The sequence below is a fragment of the Schistocerca nitens genome, chromosome 1 (assembly GCF_023898315.1).
Source record: "Schistocerca nitens isolate TAMUIC-IGC-003100 chromosome 1, iqSchNite1.1, whole genome shotgun sequence".
NCBI classification, from domain to species: domain Eukaryota; kingdom Metazoa; phylum Arthropoda; class Insecta; order Orthoptera; family Acrididae; genus Schistocerca; species Schistocerca nitens.
In genome coordinates, this window is record NC_064614.1 from 287,546,816 (window position 1) to 287,568,571 (window position 21,756).

At 40.1% G+C, this 21,756-nt stretch overlaps 1 protein-coding gene across 2 annotated transcripts in view; it reads left to right on the top strand.

Moving 5' to 3' along the window:
• The window catches only part of LOC126248191 (uncharacterized), an 80,596-nt gene that overhangs the window by 33,662 nt on the left and 25,178 nt on the right, over nucleotides 1-21,756 (top strand). Inside the window, exons 4-7 of one of the 2 annotated variants that reach the window (XM_049948972.1) lie at nucleotides 5,356-5,472; nucleotides 14,012-14,075; nucleotides 14,155-14,236; nucleotides 14,322-16,661. In XM_049948972.1, the coding sequence (XP_049804929.1) occupies nucleotides 5,356-5,472; nucleotides 14,012-14,075; nucleotides 14,155-14,236; nucleotides 14,322-16,661 (2,603 nt within the window). The remainder of the gene's footprint in view (nucleotides 1-5,355; nucleotides 5,473-14,011; nucleotides 14,076-14,154; nucleotides 14,237-14,321; nucleotides 16,662-21,756) is intronic. The other variant, XM_049948982.1, reaches the window with a different exon arrangement.

A 21,756-nucleotide genomic window follows, 5' to 3' on the forward strand; every position in this document is an offset into this window, starting at 1 on the left:
TCGAAACCTGGCCCTCCGCGGCCGTCGAGGTGACCAGCTTTTCACCCGTTTCGTTCCCCCTTTCTCTGATTCGCAATGGCTCTGTTACATTGGAACATATGAGGTATTCAATCTAATCGGGAGGAATTACAACTGCTCCTCCGCCTGCACTGTCTGCTCGTCATTGGTCTCCAGGAAACAAAGTTATGCCCAACTGACCGTATTGCTTTTACTCACTATACCTCCGAGCAATCTGACTTAACCCCTGTGGACGGTATTCCAGCTCATGGTGGGGTCATGTTGCTCGTTCGGGACGATGTCTATTACCATCCCATCCCATTGACCACCCCACTCCAAGCAATAGCTGTCCGTATTACTCTTTCTGCCTTTACTTTTTCTGTTTGTACTGTCTACACTCCATCGTCATCCGCAGTTAGTCGGGTTGACATGATGCACCTGATTGCCCAGCTTCCTCCACCGTTTTTATTGTTTGGCGACTTCAATGCCCATCATCCCCTTTGGGGTTCTCCTGCATCCTGTCAGAAAGGCTCCCTCTTGGTGGATGTTTTCAACCATCTTGATCTTGTCTGCCTCAATTACTGGCGCCCCGACTTTCCTCTCGGACTCTACTCATACCTACTCTCACTTGGACCTCTCGATCTGTTCTACCACTCTTGCCCGTCGGTTCGAGTGGTATGTCCTTTTTGACACCTGTTCGAGCAACCATTTCCCCTGTGTCGTTCGTATCCTGCACCACACCCCATCCCCACGTCACTCGAGCTGGAACGTACTGAAAGCTGACTGGGGACTTTACTCCTCCCTGGCGACGTTTCTGGACCAAGATTTTCTCAGCTGTGACAGACAGGTCGAATACCTCACGGCTGTTATCATCAATGCTGCCAAACGTTCCATTCCTCGTACTACCTTTTCTTCACGTCGCGTTTCCGTCCTCTGGTGGAATGAGGCTTGCAGAGACGCTATCCGTGCTCGACGACGTGCTTTACGTACCTTTCGCCGCCATCCTACGCTGGCAAATTATATTAATTACAAACGTCTCCGAGCACAATGTCATAGTCATCAAAGACAGCAAAAAAGCTTGTTGGGCCCCTTTCACAAGCTCCTTTAACAGTTTTACTCCCTCTTCTGTCGTCTGGGGTGGCCTGCGCCGGCTGTCGGGCATTAAGGCCCACTCCTCGACACCTGGCCTGACTTCAGGTAATGAGGTACTTGTGGATCCTGTGGATGTCTCCAATGCCTTCGGCCGCTTTTTCGCGGGGGTTTCAAGTTCCGCCCATTACCGCCCTGCCTTCCTTCCCAGAAAAGAGGCAGAAGAGTCTCGGCGACCTTCCTTCCACTCGCTGAATCTGGAAGATTATAATGCCCCCTTTACCATGCGGGAACTCGAACATGCACTTGCACTGTCCCGGTCCTCTGCTCCGGGGCCAGATGCCATTCACGTTCAGATGCTGACACACCTTTCTCCGGCAGGCAAATGCTTTCTCCTTCGTACCTTTAACTGCGTCTGGACCAAAGGTCAGGTCCCCACCCGTTGGCGTGAGGCCGTCGTCGTTCCCATACCCAAACCCGGGAAGGATAGACACCTTCCTTCTAGTTACCGCCCCATGTCTCTTAAAAGCTGTGTCTGTAAGGTGATGGAGCGCATGGTTAATGCTCGGTTTGTTTGGATTTTGAATCTCGACGGCTACTTATTAATCTTCAATGCGGCTTTCGTCGACGCCGCTCCGCTGTTGATCACCTTGTGACCTTGTCGACGTTCATCATGAACAACTTTTTGCGAAAGTGCCAAACGGTAGCTGTGTTCTTCGATTTGGAGAAGGCTTACGATACCTGTTGGAGAGGAGGTATCCCCCGCACTACGCACAGGTGGGTCCTACGTGGTCGCCTGCCCCTTTTTATTGATTCATTTTTAACAGATCGAATGTTTAGGGTACGTGTGGGTTCCGTATTGTCAGACGTCTTCCTCCAGGAGAACGGAGTGCCTCAGGGCTCCGTTTTTAGCGTAGCCCTTTTTGCCATAGCGATCAATCCCATTATGGATTGCATTTCCCCTAACGTCTCCGGCTCTCTTTTCGTCGATGACTTCGCGATCTGCTGCAGTGCCCAGAGAACATGCCTCCTGGAGCGCTGCCTTCAGCATTGTCTTGACAGCCGCCACTCATGGAGTGTGGCTAATGGCTTCCGGTTCTCTGAAGAGAAGATGGTTTGCATCAACTTTTGGCGATATAAAGCATTCCTTCCACCATCCTTACATCTCGGTCCCGTTGTTCTCCCCTTCATGGAGATAACGAAGTTTTTAGGGCTCTCACTGGACAGGAAACTTTGTTGGTCTCCGCATGCCTCTTATTTGGCTGCCCATTGTACACATTCTCTTAATGTCCTCCCGTGTTCTTAGTGGTTCATCTTGGGGAGCGGATCGCACTGTCCTGCTTCGTTTATATCAGTCCATAGTCTGATTAAAGCTTGATTATGGGAGCCTCGTCTGCTCGGCCATCCCTCTTACGCCATCTCAACTCCATCCATCATCGGGGGTTACGTCTTGCAACTGGAGCATTCTATACCAGTCCCGTCGAGAGTCTTTATGCTGAAGCTGCCGAATTACCATTGACCTACCGGCGCGACGTACTGCTTTGTCGGTATGCCTGCTGGCTGTTGTCAATGCCCGACCACCCCTCTTATCAGTCCTTCTTCGTCGATTCTCTCGACCGTCAGTATGGGTTGTATGTGTCTGCCCTGCTGCCCCCTGGAGTCCGGTTTCGTCGCCTGCTTCAACAATTGGATTTTGCCCTCCCTACCACCTTCAGAGAGGGTGAGAGCCCGACTCCACCTTGGCTCTAGGCTCCGGTTCACATTCATCTTGACCTCCGCTCGCTCCTGAAGGAGGCTACTCCGGATGCAGTGTATTGCTCACGGTTTGTTGAACTTCGTGCGCGACTCGCCAATAACACCTTTATTTACACTGATGGCTCCAAAACTGACGATGGTGTCGGCTGTGCCTTTGTCGTCGGGGACGTCACCTTTCAATACCGGCTCCTCGACCAGTGTTCCAGCTTTACGGCCGAGCTTTTTGCTTTCTCTCTCTCAGGCCGTTCAGTATGTCCGCCGCCACCGCAATTCTCCGTATGTACTCTGCTCTGATTCACTCAGTGCTCTTCAGAGCCTTGGAGCTCCATGTCCGGTCCATCCCTTGGTGCAACAGATCCAGCAATCCCTCCATTCTTTTGCTGATGATGGCTCCCCTGTTACCTTTATGTGGGTTCCAGGCCATGTAGGAGTGCCTGGGAATGAGGCTGCTGATGCTGCGGCCAAGGCTGCAGTCCTCCTGCCTCGACCAGCCTCCCTTTGTGTCCCATCATCTGACATTAGTGGGGTTGTTTGTAAGAGGTTTGTGTCATTATGGTGGGACACTTGGTTGTCACTTCAAGAAAATAAGCTCCGGACCATAAAACCATTCCCAACAGCTTATTTTGGCCAGGTTGCGGATTGGGCATTGCCGGTTTAGCCACCGCTACCTGCTATCCGGTGACCCCGCCCCGCGGTGCCCTTGTGGTAATGCATTGACAGTCCGCTATGTTTTATTGTCGTGTCCCCGTTTTAATCAATCTCGTGTTGTCCTGTGTCTGCCCTCTAACCTACAGGAAATTTTAGCTGGTGATGCTCGAGCAGCTGCTCGTGTTCTTCGTTTTATCACTGTGACGGACTTATCCAAAGACGTCTAACTCTTTTATTTATATTTTCTGCGTCCTTGTAAGAACTTTCTGGTGTCCCTCCTCCCCCCTTGAGTTTTCCCGGATTATACGTACACTTAAATTTGTGACTGGGTGCTAATGACCTCAGTAGTTGAGGCGCCCCCCCCCCCCCCCCCAAAAAAAAAAAAAAAAAAAAAAAAAACCCTTACTGTTCATGTGAATTTTGTAATGGTGTGTCAATAGTTTACATTTATCGTTTTGGAGTAATGTTCCCATTTCTTCAGGGATTCTCCCCACCACTCATTACTTAATGATCTGAGCCGATGTTATATCTTCTATTAACTGAGACATGTTGTAACAATTTACTTACTCTTTTTATAAGATATAATTAGTGATGTGTTTCTGACCTTAAGCCTATCAAATGAAATTAAATGGTTGTGTGGTATTATTGGGCAGTGGACCCTCTATGGAGTTGGAGTTGTAGTAGATTGGTGTTTAACACCCTGTTGACAACGAGGTCATGAGAGAAGCAGCACAGGCTTGGATTAGGGAAGGAGGGGGCTGTGCCCTTTCACAGGAACCATCCCAGCATTTGTCAGCACCGATTTAGGGAAATCACAGAAAACTTAAGTCAGAATGGCCAGATATAGGTTTTTATGGCGTTGTTTATCCACCTAGTGCAGGTCTTTATTTGATGTCACTTCAGCAACTTGTGTGTCTATGATGATAACACAACACCCAGTCCCTGAGCAGCTAAAATTTCTGACCTGGCCAGGAATTGAAGCCGAGCCCTCTGCATGACAATGAGCTGTGCTGATCACTCAGCTACAGAGTCTGACTAGCCTACCATATGTATAGGTATTAGGATTTATGTTTAAAACTGGATTTTCAGTTGTACATGTTTTCAAACTGTCTGTGTTATGTCAGTAACATTGATTGTCGGTTCTCAGTGCGTGGGCAGTAGTGCACTTACAGGTTATTTCCCTTCGATTCTTTGAGCTCGCTTACAGTTATATGATCATTCTTGTTGATGACATTTTGCAGATGTGAGAAGAAGTCATGTTACTGATAAATCTTGAAACTATTACTGCGCAACAAAAATACACAACCTAATGACCCCTATAGTGAGGGTAACTTAAAATTCTCTGCTTGCAGACTTTCTTGCACCATACTTTTTTCAGCGCATTTTATCAAGTCACGTGGCATTTTAAGTAAGGCCCTTGACACTCTTTCCAGTGTAACGGGATTCAAATACTGCTACTCCCATAGAGGTTGTTTTTCTATGCATAGGTGAAACGCTGGGATGGCTTCTTCGAAATGTTCATTGTTCTCCACCCTTGCACCTTTACTGTGTGACACAAGATTAAATGTGCTGCACAGTATATGTTAGGAAGGGTAAAATTAGTTTTGTCCACCCTTACACTACCAAAAAAGCACCTTTCAGCACAAGAATGAGGATTATTTTTGTTTTTCAGACTTTATAATTGTGGCTTAAGCTGGGTAATCAACTTAAAATTATGGGTCAGTATGTATTAGGAAATGTTCCGTAATATTATTTCATATGTTCTCAGATTTTAAATGAATTTGATTACAAATTGCTCACTTGTAATTTTTCTGAGATGACAAAGAATAGGATTAAGCGTGATGTGTAATAGGGAAATCTGAACAGGAGGTTGGTCGTCGAGGCCGCAAACGTGGCCGGAGGGAAGAATACTGGGATGTTTGGGACTGTGAGCAACTCAAGCGCTCTGCTGCTGTGGAATGCCTCATGTCTGCTTCTGATCAGGTATAAGACTTAGGTTTGATTCAAAGCCCTTTTTTTTTTACTGAGATAACAGTGTGGCTATCTTGTTTTCTGTTGCCTGCTTTTCGCACTTGCCTGTAGTAACATGGCTGCTATTACATTGAAGCTTTCTGTTTGTCATTATTTGTTTGTAACAGTAATTCATGCTGAAAAGAAATTGCAGTAGTTTGAAATTTTAGCTGTTGAACACGTGTTTTCTTGCCTGAAAGAAAGGTGATGCATGAAACTTCTATGCAACTGTGTACAGAACTTAGTATTGTTTCTCATCCGACTGTCTGTTACATATGACCTTTTGTCTATAATTGGGATAAAAACATTTAAGGTACTGAAATTTCATAGTATTTCCTTTTGTGTTATAATGTGTTTCTGTAACAAACTAGGCAACACTTGGGTATTCATAGATGATTTCCAACCATTTTTTTTCCATGTTCATAACCTTGGTAAAGAGATCATTTTAATTCACCTTAATATAGAACACTGTGCTTCAGCCCATCTCTTCCTTCTGCATCATAAAGAAATTCCAGAAAGGCTTTTTATGCATTTGAAACTTGCATACATATTACTATTTCTTTGTAAAGTCTAATAAAGGTGGTATTAGATACACTAACTTCAAACCAAGTAACAACTTTTTATTGGTTAAAATGGGCAAACATTTGAAGTTTTATGTTATTGTATAGCCTAATCAGTCAAATTTTGTCGGTTATAACCCCTACACGTATGTCAAGTCACAAATGCACACATATATATTCACAAATGCATATGTATATATTTGGTGACAGTGCTGATAATGGAGTTTTTTAATGACCTAAAACCAACGTAACTATCATAGTCATCCTTAATGTCGTGTAATTTAGTCATTCTAATATGAATTGCCAGAGTCTGCTTTACTAACACCGTGGGCAACGGCAGCTACTTGATTGTAGAATATGCCCATTGTTAACATTAAAATCTGAATTCTCTGTAGAACCAAGGGCACTCAAGATAATGATTTAAAAGTCAATATTATACAGGTTTTTAAAAGTGTCTGAACTGAAACTTTTTATGGCTACTTAAGACGCCATTCATCTACCAAAATTTTAACAATGCTCCATATCCAGAGGTCTAGTGCATTCACCATCCCCCACCTGCTCATAAACTGCTATATGGGTGCTCTTGTGTAGAACTAGCCTGTGAGGATCAAATAGGTCTTCTAACATCATGGTACAAAAAGCCTGTAATTTCCTGTTACTCGTTTGAACTTGATTATCTGAAAATCAATGGATTGACTAATACTTGTTTGTCCTGAACATGGGAGAATTACTTATTTATTAGCAGATAAATAAAGAGCTCACAGTAGGAGTTGTGGTCTTAGTGTATTGTTATTGCTGTATACTACAAGAAATAAGAAGAAATTTTAGCGTTTTCTGTGCAGTTCAATGTAGAAAGTTTTTAATGTAAGCTAAGTGTCGAATGTAACTGCATAATACATAACATTTCCCCTGTTTATGGGAATAATTTTTTAAATGTTTCGTAAGAACAGTACCCATTGTTGGATCATAAAAAGCTACCATAGAATCTTAAGATTGTAGTTTTTAATATACAGATTCTTCAGTCATATCATACAGGCTATTTCTCTCTGAAACAGTGCTCAAGTCTCTTTTGCGGTTAAAATTTGTTAGGCAGAATGTTTGGGCCAAATAGAATGGTGAATCTTAACATTGCCTAGAATCTGCTGAAAAATGGAGAAAACAACTCGTCTTAAGGAGAATTAGAATATAGGAAAACAATGGTGCTGTTGAACAGAGCTCTAAAAACTACTCATAAAGCTAAAGGAACACCACTGAAGGAAAGTTTTAGTTAATGGATGTACTTTTCATTGTTGTAGAGATGGAAAACTTTTTCTTAAACTTTTCATGTTGAATAAACTTGCATTAAAATAGTTTTCTTTTTCTGTTTAGTGTAGAGGTGTTCAGAATGCTTTCCATATTGTTATAAGCAAAATCATGCCTCCTTTTGTGCACATTGAGTATCACGAAGCAGGACCTTGCATCTGGGAGCAAACAGCGTGTTTAACAAATTTTCTTTACCATATCACCTGCTATGGACACTGTTGATACATAATGGCTTAAATATGTCACCAAAAGATATAATAAAGTGAAGTTAAAACTGGTGACTAGTGGTAAACTCACTGACCTTTGTCTGCCAATTTCTGTACCAGAAAAAAATTGTATGAAGATATGCCTGATCATCAAGGAAAAGTTTACTGGTCATGCATCTTGCTGCATCCATGTTGCTAGTGAACATATTCTAGTAGCTCCATCAGTGTGTGACAGAGAAATTCATAGTAATGTTCATCATATGATTATTCATCAATATAGGAAGATCTGACGACATTTATCATGAATGAATCAACACTTCAATGTTCTGTATGTACTGGTTTGTTTGTCTTGTTGACACGGGAAGTAGGTGTTTTCTTCTGACCAGTAATACGCACATTGAATATTTACATCCCCACTAAATTGTAAAATGGTTTTACCATTCCACAGTATGACAGTCATAGAGTTACGGTTTTACTTTAAAACTATGTGCAGAAGTCAATTTTGGCATGGGAATATCTTAGTTTATTGCCTGATGAACATTGATGTGATACCGACATATGCTACTATCATCTAGAATTGTCCAGGTGGCATTTCTGTTGACACTGGAATCCTCTCTGTTCTCTATTAGAGTATGTTTGTGGAGACATTGTGTGCTGGTTGCATCTGACCACTATTCCTAATCCATAACTCCAGTCGTCAAGAAACTTGTGATCTATATGGATGATACTGATACCATTCTACAGAAGCATGGTATGTTCTTAGTTGATTATTGCAACATCATTTGAGTCTCATAAGCATATCAGATATTCTTCGTTAGTTTGTGCCATTACTGATAGAATAGCATAAACTGAAAATCACAACAGTAACCGTTGCAGGTGTACTTGGAAAAATCTAGTGGAAATGAAAATTGTGCTAGCTAGTGTAAGCAGTTCCCACTCGATTTGCTTGAGTGGAGGGGCACATTGCCTGGCTGCCATCAGAAATGCAAGAATCGTTAGGTTCCATTTGCTAATGTAGTATTCAGTTTACTTACTTCACGTTCCAGTGGCTTCCAGACAGTATAAGGTTTGCTATTGTATTTACCTTCATTTGCCTATATTTTGTTTTACGTCAAAAATATAACCCTTAGTTACTGGGGAAAGAGTGCCTGTATGTTTGAGCTTAAGGCACCCTGTATGTAGATTCTATGTAAATCCCACATATGTTGTTTGTTGGGTTAACTACTGACATAAACTCAAACAGTATGTCAAATTTTTACATGTAATAATGTGAATGAAGTAAGCATGCATGACAAGGACCAAATGTATTCACCAAATTTACATATCTTAATCTAACAATGCGACAAGGCAGTTTCTTATTTCTTTCGCATGTGTCACTACTCCTGAAATACTTTACTCCTCTCTCTTTTGATAATCTGCTGACTTGATTTCGTAGATGTGAGAACTAAACTACTTATTTAAATTTTTGACAAATTATTTCGCATTTCTTAATTTGTTGAATCAATAAACAATTAAGGAAATAGAGAGAATTGCCTTTAAAATCAGTGTTTATAAAATCCATTTTTGTACAAGAAGCTTGCTGTCAGGTTGCAAGATCGACATTGTGAAATTTCTTTCTTAACTGGTAAAATTTCTGGTAAACATACATGGAGTGAAATATGTTGTGTGGACATAATTGGCATCAATGTGTAAGTTTCAGTACATATTTTTGCTAAATGCAGTATACAGTATAATAGTTACAGAAGTGGAGAATTATCATGCCATACCGCCAGTAACATAAAAGAACAAGAAGTTGAACATAAACTGGGAGGATGTCAAGAGTGAGCCCAAAAAATTCATATTCATAGATTTTAAAAGGTCATATGAACTGTGGACCATGCCATCTGTGGGGTGGCTTCTGTGCCTCAGTGATGCAGATAGCCCTGCCTTAAGTGCAACCACAATGGAGGGGTATCTGTTGAGAGGCCAGACAAATTAGTGGTTCCTGAAGAGGGGCAGTAGCCTTTTCAGTAGGTGCAGGGGACGATTGACTTACTGTCCATATAACATCAACCAAAACAGTTGTGTGCTGGTACTGCGAACGACTGAAAGCAGTGGGAATCTACAGCCATAATATTTCCCGAGGGCATGCGCTTCTACTGCATGGTTAAATGGTGGTCTCGTCCTCTTGCGCAACACATTCCGGAGGTAAAATAATCCCCCATTAAACTCTCCCAGTGGGGACTACTCAGGGTGGCACTGTTATCAGGAGAAACAAAACAGGCATTCTACGGATCGGAGCTTGGAATGTTAGATGCCTTAACCGAGCAGGTAGGTTAGATGTTAGAAAACTTAAAAAGAGAAATGGGTAGGTAGGTTATAGTTACTAATAGTGGGAATTAGTGAAGTTCAGTGGCAGGAGGAACAGGACTTGTGGTCAGGTGAATAAAGGGTTAAAAATCAAATACAGGTAATGCAGGAATGGGTTCAATAATAAATAAGAAAATGGGAATGTGGGTAAGCTACTATGAACAGCATAGTGAACACATTTGCCTACCAAAGTAGTACACGTTAATATGCCAACTAGCTCTGCAGTGATGAAGAGATTGAAGAAAATGTATGGTGAGATAAAAGAAATTGTTCAGAGAGTTAAAGGAAATGAAAATTTCATTGCATTGGTGGACTGTAATTCAATAATAGGAAAAGGATGAGAAGGAAAAATAGGTGAAAATGGTCTGGGGGAAAGGAATGAAAAAAAAAAAAGAAGCCACCTGGTAGACTTTTTCACACAGCATAATTCAATCATCGCTAACACTTGGTTTAAGAATCATAAAAAAGGTTGTATACGTGGAAGAGAGCTGGAGACACTGGAAGGTTTCAGATTGATTATATAATGGTGAGATGGAGATTAGGAACCAGATTTTAAATTCTAAGACATTTCCAGGGGCAGATGTGGACTCTGGCCACAATTTATTGGTTATGAACTGTAGATTAAAACTGAAAAAAATCGAAAAAGATAGGAAATTAAGGAGATGGGACCTGGATAAGTCAAAAGTAGCAGAGGTTGTTGGGAGTCTTAGGAGCTGCTTTAGGCAACAGCTGACTAAAACGGGGGAAGGAATTCAGTAGAAGATGAATGGGTAGCTTTACGAGATGAAATAGTGAAGCCAGCAGAGAATCAAATAGGTAAAAAGACAAGGCTTAGTAGAAATTCATGGATAACATAGTAGATATTGAATTCAGTTGACGAAAGAAGAAAATTTAAAAAGGCAGCAAATGAAGCAGGTGGAAGGGAATAAAAATGCTTAAAAATGAGGTTGACATGAAGTGCAAAATGCCTAAGCAGGAATGGCAAGAGGACAAATGTAAGGATTTAGAAGCATTTATCACTAGGAGAAAGAAAGACACTTCCTACAGGAAAATTAAAGAGACCTTTTCAGAAAAGAAGAAGCAACTGTATGAATATGAAGGGCTCAGATGGAAAACCAAAGAAGGGAGATGGGCAAAATACCCCCGGACAAAGAAGAAGTGAGTAATTCCAATTCCAAAGAAAGTAGTTGCTAACAGATATAAAAATTACTGAACTAAGAGTTTAATAATTCTTGGTTGCAAAACACTAAAATGGATTCTTTACTGAAGAATGGAAAAACTGTTAGAAGCTGGTCTCAGGGAAGGTCAGTTTGGATTCCGGAGAAATGTAGGAACACACAAGGCAATACTGACCCTATAACCTTATCTTGGAAGATAGGTGAAGGAAAGGCAAACCTATGTTTATAGCATTTGTAGACTTAGATAACTGTTTTGACAATGTTCACAGGAATACTCCCTCTCCAATTCTGAAGGTAGTAGAGGTAAAATACAGGGAGTGAAAGGCCATTTACAACTTGTGCAGAAACCAGACAGTATTTGTAATAGACGATGGGGTATGAAAGGGAAGCAGTAGTTGAGAAGGGGGTGAGACAGGGTTGTAGCCTATCCCCTATGTTATTCAAGCTGTACATTGAACAAGCAGTAAAAGAAACCAAAGAAAAATTTGCAGTAGGAATTAAAGTCCAGGGAGAAGAAATAAAAACTTTGATATTTGCCGATGACATTGTAATTCTGTTTGACAGCAAAGGGGCTTGAAAGAGCAGTTGAATGGAATGTACAGTATTTTGAAAGAAAAATTGAAGATGAATATCAATAAAAACAAAACCAGGATAATTGAATGTAGTCAAATTAAATAAGGTGATGCTCAAATTTGTAATGCTGGCCAAGACTTTTAAAAAATCTGACTGCTAGATTAAAGCCACTACATCTTTGTAAAAATGTGGGACGTAACAGGAGGACAGAAGACAGATATCAACAGTGGAGTAAGCTATCAATCTAGTTTTCGTTGGCATGCAGATCTATAACAAATAATTTTATTTATGGCCACAGGGAGTACTGTGTGTGGTTAAAATTAAATAGGTGCAACAACAAATTAAAGAGAATTAAATTTGGGGGAATTGCATTGATAAGAATAAAATTGAATAGAAGTTGGGTTCTGTGCACTATATATGCAATTGCTTTGCATTTAAAATGCTTTTTGGCTAAAGTAGTGTTTTCATATGTGCTATTATGCTTGCTGTGAGAATGTTTGAAAACATTTTACATAAAATGTTAGAAACAATTATCTGCATCAGTGACTTTCTGGTTAATATCCACTGTGTTATTGAGCATTTGTGCTGTAATCTTCAGTTGGATACAGTTGTTTACATTTGTGGTACTGCTTCATACAACCATTCATCTGCTTTGCATTTTATTTTCATATAAAATACTTACTTCACTGATTATTGAGATTATGGCAGTGAATCCTACCTCGTGCAGAGGACGACGGTTCAATCCCGCGTCCGGCCATCCTGATTTAGGTTTTCCGTGATTTCCCTAAATCGCTCCAGGCAAATGCCGGAATGGTTCCTCTGAAAGGGCACGGCCGACTTCCTTCCCTAATCCGATGAGACCGATGACCTCGCTGTTTGGTCTCTTCCCCCAAAAACCAACCAACCTACCTCGTGCTGAATGCTGGGGAGCTCTTGACTGTGTTTGCTCCATTCATCATCCTGGCCGTACCCCTTTTACTTAATTTTTATTACCTTTCATGTGTTCCACAAACATGAGATTGATTACCTCACAGTTTGGACACTTAATCTTACATACGCACATACATACATTCATGTATACCACCAGTATGGCAATGAATCTTACATTATAAACATAACAAAATTACTTGGACAGGTTGTTCCAGTAAGCTACAGTTTGCATTTCATTATCACACACAGCTTAATACCCCTGAATGCATACAAGAGCAGAAACCTTCCAGAGATTGTATAGACGAAGATATGCATAGCCTTGCAAGTCAAAGAGCAATGCATTACTATGCAAATATAAGGATAATATGTTAAGGTGAATAGTGGTAGTCATTTAAACAGTTCAGCAGATACAGTTAGTATGTGTATAGATGTGAATTTTTTTCATTTAGTACATAAATATAGTTTTTTTCATATAGAAACATAAATGTCATTTTCCATTATTTTAATGATGAATCAGTGAACTTCATTTGTCTTGTGCAGAGGAATGTCCAGTAACAAGCTGATGTCAATCACTGAGTGTGCTAACAAAGCTTTTGTACGTCAGTCACCTCTGTCTCAGCTTCTTCTTCTTCTTCTTCTCTTTTTTTAAGGATTTGTGCCCATGGTTCATGCTATGTATGTAGATTTCTTAACCCTTCCCATCAATTCATTTTGTGGCTTTGGTTTAATGTATGTGGTACTGTAAAATATTATCAGTATTGTCATATGAGTGCTCTGTATTGAATGTGTGGTAGTAATCATAAATTTGCTGAGTAGGTTGCACCTGAATGGATTGGTACATTCTTAAAATAATGTCAGAAAGCTTTGACCAGTTGTAATGCAGCTGTAAGGGTATACTACCTAAATACTCTTCCTAACTAGGAGTAATACTCGTGAACATATTGGACCCCCAAAAATATTACAGTGAAAATTGTATAAGCATACATAGTGAAATAGTATTATAAGAGCAAGTTTATCCTTGCAGTTCAATGGAATAACTAATATTATGTTGTTATATAGGTTTTAAAAAATGATTAAAAATGGTACGTTGCTGTCAATGCATTGTTAAAACACTTCTATACCAAGTCACGTTTTACCAGAAATGCACTCAGCTGTGAGTGGTGGTAATGTTTCAGTAAAAGTGGAAACTTAAATTTAATTACTCTGTTAATTCCTTATAAAGGTTTTCCATCTTGAATTTAAAAATAGAGGTCATTATTGGATAATACATTACTTTAAGGGGTTGAAACTTGCACTTTGTGGCAATAGGAGATGGGTGTTGCACTCACTGTTACAATGTTTAAGGCTTATAGTAGACAATTCAAAACATTAATTTAAATTGTAAGTTATTTACTGTTCTTTCCCTTTTTTCCAGAAATTTGGAATTGAGAAACTGGTTGATGAACTTTGTGCAAAATTAAAGGAAATACAGAGCGAAGGTAAGTGTGAAAGATTAGTTTATTTGGCCCCAGTTCCATGAAAGTCGTGGTTTCTTATAGATTTATATTCTTTTATTAGGTGAGAACCATAATCACTTCACTCCATCCTTGCCTTCAGTCAGTGAGCCTCAGTCACAATCACCAAGTGATCTAGTGCAGAAGTAAGGAAAATATTTGTAATGATTTCTTCCATGTATGTTTTCATGCTAATACATTTTTAAATGTGTTTTTATTTTTTAATTTCAGGTATTATGCTGCTTTTCCACCTCTAACCAGGTGTAGTGATTCCAGTATTAAACCACCCGTTTTAAGCTCAGATCTATCTTCAGCTTGGGGAAATAAGAAAATTTTAGCAAATTCTTTTGGAAAAAATAAACTCCAGATAAGTATTTCACCAAAAAGTGGTAAAACATTGGGCACTACAAATTGTGCTGAGAACAAAGAGAACCAGGGGAGAAATGTTGACAGTTTGTCAAATGGTATAAGATCTAGAAACCAAATCAAGGACAAGGACTGGACCGACAATGCAGAGAAAGAATTGGTTTGTCCTTTTTCATGGAGTTTTACAGGAGTGTGGAGTAATGAAAACACAGACTTAAATGCATTTGCTCCCAGTGTAAAAGCTATAGCGACAGGATGGAGAATATCAAAATACAATAGGCAAAACCAAGGGGAACCACAGGAGACACTATCTTTGGAAGACACACTGAGCATGGAAGGAGAAATGTGGAATATTGGTTCATGCAATTTTTATGAACATCAGGTGCAGAATGAATTAACAGAAGACATGGGAAATGAAAGTGAAAGAATACAGGATTATGAGGGCGAGTCAGGCCAGAATGTGGATGAAAATTTGGCCCAACTAATTGCGAAATTTGACCACAGTATAGAAGCTTTGTGGAGTCCAGAGAGTAGGTCTGAAAATTCATCACCAAGTAACAAGGTAATTGGATCTGAAACACCATTAGAGAACACTTTCATTACTTGTGCTGAACAAGAAAACTCGGGAAGTAAGAATTTACCTGTTGGGAGCTTAAACAATTCTTTCATACGTTGTGGTACAAATATTAAAAGCTCTATATGGTCAAGTCAGCCATCTGATACAGTACCTCTGGCCACAGATGAAAACAAGGTGGACTTAGTAGAACAAGAAAATGTAAGCAGTTGTTTTGTTAGTGACACAGAGAACAATGATGAAAGTCAGTACATTGACAAAACCAAGCAGGATGTTGATAAGCTTGATGCAGTAATTAATGGCACAGAAAAAGTTGTGGGAAGTAAACCAAATAAATTGGGAGATCAAGTATGTAAGAAGAGTATAGCTCCCAAAAACTGTTTTCCATTCTTGAAACTTGGAAGTAACATGGCTGCTGGAAATGTGAAAATGGAGATGGGAAGATCAGCATGGAATAAGTTTGATGGATTTTCATCAATGGCACCTGTTTTACCATTGGAAGAATGCCTACATCCTGAAAGACCAAATAATGTCTGGAATAGAAGATGGCCAACTACTGAGAGTTCAAACATACTAACAAACAACTTCCCACATTATAATATGTTTCCAAATTGCAGCAGTTTTTCAGATGGTAGTTTTGGGACATTGAATCATAATAGAGAGGATAGTAGTTTCACAGAAGTAGTTCCAAAACAGTCATTTTGCAATTTTGCTTCAGATAATACATTTGTTGCTGTTCCGCCCAGTACAGTTCTTAAACACTCTGATGGAATTTATAATGTAGCAACAGAAGGTAGAAAAACAAATGAAGTGACAGATAATGTTAAGGACAAGGAAGAAGAAGATTTACTTACTTCTACCCGAACACACTTTCGTCCAATACGACAGGAGAGCTCAGACTCCCATAACAATAACACGGGATGCTATGCTGATGGGACAACTTTTGTAATCCCTAACAGTTTGGAGTCTGTTCCTTTCAAAAGAAGTGAAAGTGGTGCTCTGTATTTGGAAACAGATTTAGGCATAGAGACTCCAAAAAAGTACATGGAGTACAAAGAGAAAGAACTTAATAATGGAAGGCATAAGGCTGCAAGAAGCCCTGATGGTGTAACATCAGCAGGAAAAGATTTTGTACCAAAATTTGGAGTACGTCAGATTGAAAAATGTTGCCAGACTGAGGCATCTGATGAAAATGCTACAAGTGATGAGGAAGTTGATACTAAAAGAAGCAGGCAAGAGTCAAAAGAAAATGAATTTTACTTCCCAGGAGATGAACATTTTGCCGAAAAGATTGTTAACTGTTTGGAAATTGATGACGATCATGTTGACCATACATTGGAGAGCAAACAGCCATTTTCTATGCTATTCACAAGCAACAATACCAATGACAGTAAGTTAACACCGCTGTTGAAACAAAGTGAGCAGTATCAGGCCATGAGAACATCAGAGAATGTGTCTGTATCATCAGAGGAAATGTCATATCGGTGGAGTGCTGCTGTAAAGAATTGTTGCAAATGCAACCGTAACAGTACTGCTTGGAAAACAGGTTGGCTGAAAGAATCACATGGCTTACCTATGTCTCAGGATGAAATTTGGAGCGCATCAGTATCCACCATTCAGTCACATGCCTGGTAAGATATTCCTCTACTGTTAAGCTTAAAATACACATTCTGTATGAAATTATGTTCATTATTTTGTAGAGCTAGCTGTAAGCTACAGACGAGTGACAATAATTAACCCCTTAACTTAGCAATTTTTTTCAAATAATGTCTTAAAAATATATTTTTTAACAATGGAAAAATGCTATAGTGAATGACATGGCATAAAGACATCTTTTAAAGCTAAAAATTGTGATTACAAAATTGTGAAGATCGCCAATAATATAGTACCGAGTATACTCGTGCCCTGGTCTTTGGATTTTGTCCTGAAACTTGAAGCCATTTCTTAGTTTCTGTATATCCATGAAATCTAACCATTAGTTCACAAGGGTTTTCTGTGAACATAAATCTTGAAGGAGCTGGCTGAAGCACAGTTGATGTATTTATCTCGTACCACTGGAAAGCACTTGTCACTCACCTGATGGTTGTCATCACTTTGTCTCTAATAAAGTAACATCACATTCATCTTCACTTTCTGAGTTGCTAAATTCAACGTCAAACTCAGAATCACTATAGTAATCCTTTTTTGAAAGCATTGCCTAAACAACATAGGAGAGCATCTGAAAGTGTGTGTTGTTTTGTCAGGTATCCAAAGCTATACATAGTAAAGATGACTGTGTAGTGGTAACCACCTCAACCACAAGATAAGTCAGGCTAAAAGTGTAGTACCAGATGCTGTCTAGCAGCTGAACAGTCATGAAATTGATATAATTGGGGTTTTATTTACTTGAAGGTCTCTTCTTAATTTCCCAAAGTATATTTGGGATTCTATGTTAAGGGATTAAATGTAATCTTTTTTTAATTTTATTCCCAAAACTTTAAAATTTATCATTGCAAAGAATGAGGGATAGTATACTTTATAGTGTTTGTTGCCATTCAGTTGCAAAATAGAACAAATTTTCTCCTAAGAGTTTGTTCAGTTTTTTTGTAGCAGGATTGACAGAAACAAAAGTCTGGCATTTTACGTCAGAAACATAGCTGCTACCATTGTGTTGATGATTTTCTCTTCAGCATTTGTAGAGCCCCAGACATTGTCACATGAGATCTGGTTTCTAATTTCCAAACAGTGCATCCTTCAACCCATTTACAAAAATGAAGAAAACCAATCTTGAGTACATAAACTAGTAAAGTTACCCTAACTTACAGTTTTTTAAGACAAACAACCTGTTCTTGTTACAGCATAACTCATCAGTTAAGGAGCCAACAGCTCTCACAGTCAAAGGGAAGTAATGGTATAGCTTTAATAAAATAACTCTATAATCAACAGATAGCTGTGGCAAAGGGGAGTTGGACACCAGTGACACTAGAGAAGGTAGCACATAGTTCAAAGAGAGAACTGCAATTTGGTGGACCTTGCTACTTCAATAATTGAAAATCAGTCAAAGTTCTCAAAATATAGCACCCGCCTGCTGTAAAGTGATTAGTGAACATCAACGGAAGTTGCACAATAACCGGGGAGGGAACAAGATTGTCTCTATATAGAACACTACTAGCGTGTTTATGTTCAGTTTATGTATAACATAACTCTTTTTAAAATTTTATGCAAGAGTAAGTCATAAAATTGCTTAAAAATACCATTAGGCTAAGAGCCACTTAATTCACTACTTTCCACAAGAATAGTGGACACTGCTACATACAGATAGCAATCCTGTCCCTTTGAAATATGCTCACTATTTTTATATACTTGAATTTAGAATATTTCGTGACAGTACTCACTTTTCCACGAAATGTTTATAAGATGATATTTGACTTTTCTGTGTTGGCTTCAGTCGTCTAGTGAAAGTATGATTCCACAGTGGTGTTTCGTCAGCTGCCGAAATGACCTGGTTCAATGCGTTTGCCTTATTTTTGGTGCTTCAAATACCATTTCTTCGAATGTAGTTCCATCTTGATGTTTATATAAAAAAGTAGTAAAATAATTCATTTTTTCTGTTCACTTGCAAATTATTATAACAGGGACCTGAACATTGTTCCACCGTCTCACATCGAGAGTTCACTGCGGACTGACTATTGTCAAAGACAACTCCAGAGTCAAAGACATTTCACACAACACACAAGCTTCCACTTGTAACCAGTCTCTTCGATATTTCTTCGTCACATCTACTAATATTAATCAATATGCTGTCGTTCTCTAACATATAACCAAATTAGCATAAAATAGGCAAATTACAATTCACAAAAAAAATATTCTGACAAAAATATAAGAAAACATTTACAACCTTCCTCATCAGATTTGGTATCGACAAATCCGGTAGAAAATAACACATCTCCCAGATCCATTACACCTTCTTCTGCCTTCTCTATTGTAAGTGTTTAAAATTTATTACCTCTCATCCTGCTGGTCATCCACTGGCAGCAAAAAGCTATTCTCGCATTGACCTATGTCATTGTTGTTTTGCCTAAAATGGTGCGCTATATATTGTCATCAAGAACAATCTCTGCTAATTTGTGACTGTACATCCATAAGTATTTGCAGTAACCATAGTTTTGCAGAAAAATTCTAAGTCTAGATGAACCCATAAAATAATTAAATCCTTGCAGTTCTACAACATAGAAATATCCTAGGTTGTGGTGGTCTAACAAAATAATCAAAGTCCATACCACTGCTGTCCAAAATCAGTCAGAAAATCTACTATTCAACAGGCTTACAGAGCTCCCTACTCTCTCAAAACACTAAACCAGAAGTTCTCCTTTTCCCAAGTCTCAAACACAAGTCCCCTTCTTGTCTCAACATCCAATCCCAGCTTACTGTACCATGTTCCCATGATATCTTTGTCCTATTGGCTGCCCCTTCATTCCTTTCCCACTATGCCACTCCATCAGAGCTGCCAGCGGGCTCACCACTCTTTGGCAAGTTGGTGCTTGGCTACTGTGGGGCCACAGCCCTTGCAGCATCTTTTCCCCTTTTGTGCTGCATGTCGGTCCTCTTCCCCTCTATCCTTTCCCCCCTCCCTTGGGGGACATGTCTAATATATTTTTTGGGATTGTGTTCTGCATTTTCAGTAGCCTGACATCAGGACAGTCCCTTCACTGTTTTTTCGTTCCTTCTCCTATCCTTCCTCCACTTTGGAATTTGAGGTTCCTCTTTTTCTTCTTCCTCCCTGTACGATCCTGAAGGCCAGGCCATGCGTCTGACGCATAACAGGTGATTGGGTAACGTGTAATTCTCAGCCCTGATTTGACTAGTAGGGTTCACACGTAACCGCTGGTAAATGCCAGACCCAGGGAGGGGTACTTGAAAGACCATTTCCTTTATGCTATCCATTTGCCGACTCATACCCCACCAACGTGCAAACCCCCGTGTAAGCTTTCTAATGCCAACTGGAGGCTTTACTCCTCCCCGGCGAACTTCAACAAACATTTTCCCAGTTGTGATGACCCGGTAGAGTACCTTACCAACATTATATTTACCATCGCAGAACGTTTCATTCCTCACAACTCATCTTTACCACGCCGTTTCCCTTTTCCTTGGTGGAAGAGACGTGCCGCGACACAATTCATGAATGGAGATATGCTCTCCGTGTTTCTAACCATCATCCTACGATGGTGAACTGTATGTATAATAAACAGTTGGGTGCGTAGTGTAGTTGCTTTTCTTGGGATGGCAAAAAGTTAGTTGGATTTCATTTACTATTCTTTTACCAGTTTCACACTCTTCCGTGTGTGGGCTAACCTCTGACGACACTCAGAGACCAAGGTCCATTCCCCAACTTCCAACCTGGTCATAGCAGATGATGTAATAGTGGACCCTGTTGCTATGTTCAACACTTTGGGCCACTATTTTGTGGAGATTTCGAGCCCCAACCACTTTCACCCTGTCTTTCTCCATCAGAATTGTGAGTATTGCAATACCATTTTTACTCTCGCTTCATCCCGATCCTCCGCCCCAGGGCCAGATGATGTTCATACTCAGATGTTGCAGCACCTTTCTCTTGTGGGCAAGCACTTTCTCTCCTTCATACGTACTATCGCATCTGGGCAGAGGGCATGTTTCCCAGGTGTTGGTGTGCCACTGCCATACCCATATCTAAGCCCAGTAAGGACAGACTCCTTCATTGTAGCTACCGCCCCATTTCTCTCACCAGCTGTGTTTGCAAAGTGACGGAACGCATTATTCATGCCCAGCTGGTATGATGGCTCGAGTCTCTCTATGTGATTCTTCAGCAGTGTCATTCAAATAACAGGAAACCAATGCTGTCTGCAAATTGTAGTTCGTAGGCACAGAACTTGACATATTTACGAGTTTGAAACTGATACCGATGTGTGGAACTTGGGTTACTGTGTGTTGACATTCGTCGTCAGCGATTACAGGAAGCAGTTAGCGCTGCAGTTGCGGTCTCATGGGCGCTACACTGAGGGCTAGCACCATCTTTAGGGAAATTCAGATTTCGTACATCTACACCTGGTAACTTCCTTTTTGAGATATGTATTTGCAGGCGCTCTCTCTATTTATGCCTTATTATATTTAGCGGAAAGTACAGTTGTTAGGTTCAGTCTCCTGATAGGAATGGCTTTTCTTCCTATGTGCATAATGGCTGTTTATCTCACGCTGTGAGTGAGTTGTGTTGTAAGTGTGTCTGTTGGGTTCAGGTGAATGTATGAGGTGCACATAGTATTGTCACATCTGTGTTGTATGATGATGAGAGAATAGAACAACTCTGTGCAAGCACATGGCCTACTCTTGTTGAATAGAACCAAGGTGGCTGTTGAGTTTAACGTCACAAGCAGATAAACATCAGTAGTATATGCCTAAACTCAGTTGTGAAGAGGTTTGAAATTTAATGGAACATTGGTGCCAAGCTTGATCTGGAATGTTTGCCACTACCTTGCTTGCCCTTGCTGGGAAAATATTAGTGGCAAAATTTCTTCCATCTCCAGGATTCCTGCTTTATTGATACTTAGGAGTTGAATACCAGAGCACAGATGTGTTTTAGTGACCTCTGGAATTTACTTCTGAAAGCAGCATTAAATTCTTTGTTTTTTTCATCTCAGTGATAAAACTTACTGCAGAGTACCTATCTTGGTCTTTACCTCTACTGGTTTTGCTTACAGCAGCTCTGTACAATCC